General features: G+C 52.2%; 1 protein-coding gene and 1 pseudogene across 1 annotated transcript; one reads left to right on the top strand and one right to left on the bottom strand.

Moving 5' to 3' along the window:
- Window positions 1-21: 21 nt before the first annotated feature.
- LOC124246177 (protein EOLA1-like) lies at window positions 22-1,410 on the top strand (annotated as a pseudogene).
- Window positions 1,411-3,693: 2,283 nt separating this feature from the next.
- On the bottom strand, window positions 3,694-8,177 carry LOC124246176 (heat shock transcription factor, X-linked member 3-like). The gene has a single exon (XM_046674152.1). It carries the CDS (start codon window positions 4,212-4,214, stop codon window positions 3,711-3,713), a length of 504 nt encoding a protein of 167 aa, XP_046530108.1. The 5' UTR covers window positions 4,215-8,177; the 3' UTR covers window positions 3,694-3,710.
- Window positions 8,178-8,183: the final 6 nt, after the last annotated feature.

Raw genomic sequence — 8,183 nt, 5'->3', positions numbered from 1 at the left:
GGGCCGTGAGCTTGGAGTGCTGGTGCGTGAGGTTTATTGACATTGCGATTCTGCGTTTCCACAGTCCACGTGAGGCCCAAGGAGCTCTGGGGAGATGAAGTTCAGCTGCCTCTCTTTCCGGCAGCCCTAGGCTGGTTTTGTCTTAAATGGGGTCAAGACTGTGGAGACGCGTTGGCGTCCCCTGCTGAGCAGCCACCGGGACTGTACCATCGCCATCCACATTGCTCACAGGGATTGGGAAGACACGGCCTGGAGGGAGCTGCTGGTGGAGAGGCTGGGGAGGACCCCCGCTCAGATTCGGGCCTTGCTCCAGGAAGGGGAAAAGTACGGCCGTGGAGTGATAGCTGGCAAGTGCTGCTGTGCCGACCAGCGCTCAGACACCTCCCAGGGCTGCCCCCGGGACCTTGCTCAGGAGTTTGGTGGCTTGTTTTCTTTTGAACTGCTGTGTGTGTGTGGGCAGTTTGGTTTCTTTCAGCAACAGACCTTCAGAGGGGCAACAAAGGGCCCTGACCCTGGGGTTGGTTGGCTGAGGTTCCCCGACCCAGGGTGAACCCTTTCTCCATCCTGGGCCTCCGTTCCCGTTTGTGATGCAATAGGCAGGGTGAGCTCTGAGTCTGCATGTGGGGTTTGCCTGTGTGTGTATGTGCTTGCGTGTGCGTGTGTGTGGCAGAGATCCTGAGAGGCAGCACAGCACACAGAGTGGGTTGGACCGGCCTCTAGCCTCAGGCTGCTCCCTGGCTTCACGCGCCTGTCCCACCCCCAGTGCCTGCTGCATACTGGGCAAGTCCCCTAACACCTCAATGGTTGAGGTCCCACATCAGTTCCGGTTACCTCGTGAAGTGCTTGGGGACCCGCTGGCTTGTAATTTCCCTGCAGCGGCCGGGGCCATTGTGATCTGTACCTGCTGCCCTCAGCAGTCTGATTGGGATCTGCCTGTTATTTTGGTGGGGTTGTTGAGGACAAGCCCCTCTCCTCATTGTCTCTCCCTCGGCCTCTCCCAGAATCCCGTGGACAGAGTTTGGCACATGAGAAGTGCTCACTCAGAGTGACCCACTTCACTCCGTGTCCATTGGGCGATATCATCTTAGTCTCTGGTGGTTGTAACTTTGAATACCCATGTTATCTGACAGGCAGGCCCTGGTTTGTGGAAGGAAAAACATCTCTGTGCTCCTCCCTTTGTGCACAGGGCTCGTTGACATTGGGGAAACTTTGCAGTGTCCAGAAAACTTAGCTCCCGATGAGGTGGTGGAACTGGAAAATCAAGCCGTGCTGACCAACCTGAAGCAGAAGTTCCTGACGGTGCTTCCAAACCCCAGGTGGCTGCTGGAGCCCATCCCCAGGAAAGGCGGAAAGGATGTCTTCCAGGTAGACATTGCAGACGACCTGATCCCCTTGGGGGAGGAGGCCTGACGAGCGTGGGCTCCCGTGGGCTCCTCAGAGGAAGGTCACCGAGAGACCAGCGAAATCATGACCCAGCAGCTCATCGTCACACGGTGGACGTGGAAATCGGGTTCAGTGTGGATTGGCACCGCAGTGGAGCGTTCCCCACTATGTGCTGTTCACGTAAACAGATTCTCCACTCACTTAGATGCAGGGACGGGGAGCGGGACTTTCCTTGCAAGATACCTCTCTGGGCTCAGTGACAGTCTCAAGGACTTTGACCTTCAGAAAAAAGGGAAAGCTGCCAGGGAGTTCTTGGCGCTGCCACTCATTTTGGTCCAGCTGATTTCTGGATTGGCCAAAGAAATATGTTTTAAGAGGAATCGTTAGTGTTCTCCCCTCTCTTTGTTCTAGTCAAACTCATAGAGTGTTTGCACAGCATCCAGGGGACGTTGTGTGGAGGCTGGGAGCGGGCGCTGAGTGATTGCTGGAGAGTGACCAGCCCTGGATGGCCTCATTCCTGATGAAGAGGACATCAGACTTGGAAACAGAGCACCTGTCCTTGCAAAAGACTTTCTCTGCTGTAAAAGTGTCCCTTGGCTCATGGGGCATGCGTGTTAGACATGTCACACAGCTACTTCATGTGTGAAGAAAGGAGCTTAAATACAGCTCTCTCGGGAATGTGACAAGTAGTGTTGTTTATTTTGTAGGAAGTCTTTTTTCTTTCTTTGTTTTTGGTAATTTGTTAGAAAAGTTTCTAATGGTTGTTACCTGTGAGCATGATGGGCTTTCCCCCAGGCATTGACTAGAATGACCTGTCTCTTCTGAGCCAGACTGCAATGGTCGGACATCCCTGGGCAAATGGGCTGGCCCTAGTTTGGAAGGCCCCTGCCTCTTAGGCCAGGGACATTGAGCTGCTGATCAGAAACTTCCTGGCATCATAGATGGGACCCATGAGGAAAGACCCTCCTATTTCAAGATACGTGAATAGTGTAAGGTGATAGCCCCAAGGTCACGAGTCAGGCTGTTCTGTGTCCTGACCACCAGGCCAGGCTCAGGGAATGAGATCTTCCTGGGCTTGCCTCGATACTCCCTAGCCAAGTCCTTGGCTGAATGTGTGAAAATGCTTGTTCTTCAAATGAAAGAGGACAACGGGGACCAAAGCCTGTTTGGGGCCGGGATTTCCAGCCTCCTCAGGCTTATCTGATGAGCTGTGTGTAGTATCGCAAGTTAGAAAGAACACCGAGTCACAATTCTCATTAGATTGTTTATTTACTCCCTCAGAGTTTCGCATCATGGCTGTAAAATGGTGGTTTTTATCTGTCACTAGTGACCTGTGAGCTTAGGAACGTGGGTTGTCCTTAAAGTGCTCACATAGTGCACACTTATAATCTGAGGAGCTTTCCTGCTCCTCGTCCTCGTCAGGGGCCTCATATGGAGCCATCACTGAAAGGGAAGCCAGCAGGATGGAATAACAGGTATTGTACAAGGACATCACCGAATCATAATCTGGGTAATCTGGGGGGCTGGTGGGTGGTTCCTCTGCACCGTCTCCTCCGCCAGTAGCCATGGACTCAAACAGAACATTCCTGGATGTGCCCTCCCCACTTGGGCTGCCTGGCTCACTTGGTTCACGATTTTCTGTGGCATGTCCTTCTACACTGCTCACAGAGTGGACATCAGAGCACATGAACGACCAGGTGTCAGTGGGTCCCTGAGCTTTTGGGGCTTCCTTTTGGGCCTTTCTGTCAGTTTCTATGGTGGGTTCATTTTGACAGATTCGTGGGGAGCGCCTCGTAGCTGCTACCTGCTTCTTTCTCTTTGGAGTTGTTGTGCTGGTCCCTGGCTGAGCGGTAGTTCTCACGTTGCCTCTTTGGATGTTCTCGATGAGCAGAGGCTTGTCTCTCCTAAAGTTGGAGTTACGGTAGATCTGAAACAAAATCAATCCTGTTAGTCATCCTGGGAGCAAATATTCCCACCCCCGCCCATCATAATGGTCTTGTTTTCCTAGGGAGAAAAGATCTTTTTAACTTGCTGGCAAGTTTCATTTTGCCCTAGAGCCTGAGCTCGCTCAACATACGTAATGCATAGGTTAAGGTGCATCTATCTCCTTGACATTAACTGAGCTCTCAGAGTCTTTCGTCACACCTGCAGATTACCTCTCGGGGTGGTTGTTTCATAGGAACAACTATACCTTCTCATCTTTCCATAAATAAAGTCTCACGTGAAAAAAGTTATCCTCAGAAATTAAGCCCTTTCAGTGCATCATTCATCTTGGTCTGCTAGGAAGATGTTCGAGGGACGGAGAACATGGGAAACAGAAGGACATTCTACTTTACCATCATTCTCTTGTTCCCTGGAGAGTGAACCGAAGGGTCGTTTGGACGTATTTTGCTGAAGCCGTAGAGGTTCAGTTGGCGGATAAAATTCTTCAAGCTGTCTGTTTCAAAAATTCTCCCTGGGCCTCTCCGATGAAGAATCTCCCTCTGGAAAAGATCCACTTCAATGATCACGGTGTCTCCCTCATCATTCCAGCGCACAGACGTGAAGGCGTCGTCCTCAGCTACCATCCAAAGCTTTCTTGGGAAGGAGAGCCCGAGAAGGTGGTGGTTTTCTTCCACGTGGACGGCGCCTTGGTTTGGGTCCTGTGGTCGCGGGTTGTCTTGGGGGCCTGGATCTTGGCTCATGGCTTGGTCACTGTGGGTCTCCAAAATCTCCCTGGAATCCAGATTTGGATCCAGGGATGAATTAGTTGGGACCCCTGTTGCTGGCTCTCCGTCACCCGATGGGGCCTGCTTGACTTCATCTATCTGGTCGGTACTCTGACTAGCCATGGAGCTAGTCTAGGTCAGGAGCACTTTCTATCTGAGATCATATCCCTGAACTCTCAGGTCAGAAATGCCTTTGGTCAGGGTGGGGATGCCCAGTAAATACTGTCCACAAAATTCTAGAGTCTCGGTAGTGTGGCAACCGGCTGCTTAAGTCATCGTTCCCTTTAGTTGTCACATGATGTCACAAAGGTGGCTCACAGCTGGTCTGGAGAGGGAGCCCTGGCCAAGTGTGGGGGAGGGGAGGGGTGCAGGGTCCCAGCTTCTCTCTTTTCTAAAAGGAGAGAAACGTTTGGTTCAAGTTCCCAGGAAAGGCTCCTATCAGCTGCCAGGCACATTGTTTCATGTGGCCCGGCCCTGGATGGGTTGAGAAAGCACAATCCTGTCTCCACTCCCACCTCTAAAGACGGGTTGGGGGACCTGTTGCTGACCTCTCTGATGTGCTTAAGGGCCAGGCCCTGGTTAGTCCTAGCTTGGCTCCCACCAAGACTAGGCAGGTCATATGGGCCACTGGGGGACTGTGCCTCCCAGGAGACGGTGGTCCCTAGCAGGCTGATTTGCCTAGTCTAGGTTGATAGCCCCCTCCTTCTTTGTGCTGCTCCTGCTTCCTGCTTTGGTCTCCTCTAGCTGCTCCTGCTGTTTGGTTGGTCCTGCTCAGATGGGCCCAAACAAGGAGTCCTGTTTTCTTGCCTCTGGGTCAAGTTGTCCCCAGAGTAGTGCTGTGCTGGAGCACAGTGGGAGTGCTTCTGATGATCCTCAACCTCAGTGTCACCCAAAACACCTCAAACACACTATTACCCACAGCGTAGGCATGGAGGTGGATGGCCGCATCCTCCACTGTGCTTGGGAGGGAGTCTCCTCTTGTACTCTGCTTGCCCTCAACTCATCCCTCTCCAGGTTGTCTTTAGTTTCCATTTCTTCACCATAGAAACTCTTCTGGTTGTCCTGGACGAGCTCACTTTGGGAACACCTGCATGTGCCCTTTTCAAATCACCTTCCACAGCTGCTTGCATACAACCTCCCTTGAGGCTTCCTCTAAAGCCCTATTTCTTTTCTGCTTTAGAGTGGTTTGGCTTCTGCTCTCCCAGATTTCTGGCCTCTCACTTCCAAATTGGATCTCCTCTGGTACTTCCCCTTTTAATTCCTTGATTTGGGGGGGTTTAGCACCTATTCTGTTCTGTTGAGACAAAGCATTTCACTGACCCACTCCCCTGAGCCAGCCCTGCTCTCCTTGCCCCAAGCCGACCCCCACCCTCGACCCCAGTATCCCTCCCCTGCCATTACCTGGATGGTAGGTCCATTGAATAATTTTGTTTTCCGTTGGGTTAGATACTTTTCAAAGGGCCTACCTTACACAGACTCACTCCCAAAGAAAATTCCTACTTGTTTAGTTAGATGTAAGAAGACAACATGAAGATAGCCATCATTGCGTATGTGAAAATAGATGAGAGTGTGGCTGTGGAATCGCACAAAACCCAAATGAAAGTTGTCCTCACCACAGAGGAGAGGATACGATAGTGAATCTGGTGATAAGTGTTCTCTAGCTGTTGCGGACAACTTTGTTCTCGGGAGATAGAGTGGTACCATGGGAAGGCCCTGTCTGCAAGGATCTCAGGTCCTTTGTCCTGGCTGCCACTGAGAAAGGTCATTTGCCCTCTCTGAGGATCAATCCTTTGTTTCTAAAATGGGAGTGCAAATAGGGCTTGAAAGAGAATCTGCCAAGATACCTTTCACTCTGGGGACTGTAATCCTTAACAGAGCCCCGAGGTCTACATTTGGGCTTGGTCTGTGGTCTTTGTGCTTCAAAACAGGTTTCCAAAGAATTCATTGAAGAAGTCAGTTTATCCTGTAGGGACATGCCCTCAGAGGCTAAGAATTTAAATGGAAACCATTGGTGGCTTCTCAGAAGGGGCCTTCTTCTGATTTGGATGAACTTTGGATGAACAGCCATCTCCCTTCAGTTGCACAGCAGAGTATTTTTGCCTCAGTGAGTTCTGTAAAGACTGAGAATGAAATTTCCTTGTGGCCTGTGCTAGCTCATGAACTCGGCTGATGACTTATACAAAGGGATTGAGCCGTTTGGTGGGAGAAGAGAAAATGACTCAGGAAACTGCAGTCTGGCATTCTGCAGAGAACCAGTATTTACTTGATGTCATTTAGGCACTCTTGAAGTCCTAAGCCTTCTGTAGGACCATTAGCTCATGGCCTTTGTTTCAGGATTTGCCGAATTTCTGCTGTGGATAAGAACTAGGACACGAGGCTCATCTTGTCTTCTGAAGATGAAATCCTCACGGTGCTTACTTCAGTCTAGTTGATGAAAGGCATTATGAAAATGGCTTCCCTCGACTAAGGCTTCTCCGTCCCAGAATTTCAACCCTGTGCCCTGTGGCCGCCAGTCCCACAGTCTTTATTAGGTACCTAGGTTTGAGAGAAATGATTGGTTGGCTCTTCAGTGCTCCAGAGGCCCGAGAGATGACGTGTACGTGTCCCTGCCTTATGGACCAAAGCCCCAGGGTCAGGTGACTCTAGCAGATCACAGCTGATTGGACTCTGAGGACAGCCACCCCAGAGGGAAAGTGATTTCAGTCTGGACTTGCTGTGGGAAATGCACAGCCTGCAGCCATGGAGAAAGTGCCTAGCTGTGGGCTATGGGGCCCAAGGCCTGGGGCTGCCAAGGGGCAGGCCTGGCTGTGTGGTCTTTTTGCCTCCCCCTCCTTCCAGCCCCCCTTACCCTGTAAGTCCTGGTGGGAGCTGCCTCCTTACTCTTCTCCCTCCCTCCCAGGCACCAGCCGTGCCCCTGCAGTTGGTCTACCTCACATCTGAGTGGTCTCTCAGCTATGGCTCAGACAGAGGCCCTGGTGACATCGAGGCCTGCCCTTTCCAGTCTCCTGGCCGCAGGGCTCCTCTTACCCACTCACGCAGCCCTCCAGCCGCTTTCACTCACTGTCTTCTGGGCTCCAGCCCTGGGCCAACCCCACTGGGCCCCTGGCACTATTGTCTGACACGCTGGGAGCTCCTGTCAGGAAATGTCCTCCTGCTACCCCCTCTATGGCAGTGCCCTTCTCTGTCCAGAGGCCACTCAGCCTGTCTGGGTCCTACTCCAAGGCCTCTTCCTCAGTAAGGCCTTCCTCCCATCCCAGGTCCCCCTCATGGATCCTTCCCCACAGTTCCCACAGCCTAGCTGCCATGTCCAGTCCCAGTCGGAGTGCTCCTGCCCTGCTGTGATATTGGGTGCGTCTGTCTCCCCCTCCAGACTAGGAAGAAGGACCTTGAGCATGGCAGGGACCATTATGTGAAACCAGTGCCCAGTATACATGTTGGAAAGAAGGAAGTTCTGTGTCACTAGGAGCTGGGTTGGGTTTTGTGTCCTTGAACACAGCTCTGCATTATAACAGCAATGATAGGAGCAGTTGTGGAGGCCTGCTGCATCACACTGGCTGCGCGAGCGCTCTGAGGGTCTGGGCCATTTGCTCTTCAGCTAGTCCATGGACAGGGACCAGGAAAGGCCCAGCCTAGGCATGGCAGGTGGAGTTTCAGGCCCAGCTTCCACCCGGAGGAAGAAGTAGAGCCAGAATGGGGCCAACAGCCTCACCCCCATAGGGGGCCCTTCTGTCTGCCATGAAGCCACCGGCAGACTGCAGGACAAGCAGCAAAGGAGAGTCTTTGTTGTCTGGTGATGTCTCATTCTGTGGTGGTCCAAGGCTAAGGGCACGCCAGGGAACGTGTCCTTAGAGGCTAAAAATGGCATGGGGACCACTGGATTAAATGTGCCTTTCTAAAGGAGCCACGTGCAAGCCTTGTTAGCAGTCTGCCTCCCCTCCTTGCCTTAGACAGGGAGGCCTGGATTCTAGGGATTTCCACGAGCCTTACTCTCCTTTAGGGACGTTATCCCGGTTGGAATCGTGGTGTTAAAGTCAGTCTCAATCAGTCTCTCTCTGGTGTAAACTCTTTGAGGATTGGAAACAGAACAAGTCT

This window comes from Equus quagga, chromosome 10 (assembly GCF_021613505.1).
Source record: "Equus quagga isolate Etosha38 chromosome 10, UCLA_HA_Equagga_1.0, whole genome shotgun sequence".
Taxonomy (NCBI): Eukaryota; Metazoa; Chordata; class Mammalia; order Perissodactyla; family Equidae; genus Equus; species Equus quagga.
This window is presented reverse-complemented; position numbering and strand designations above follow the sequence as displayed.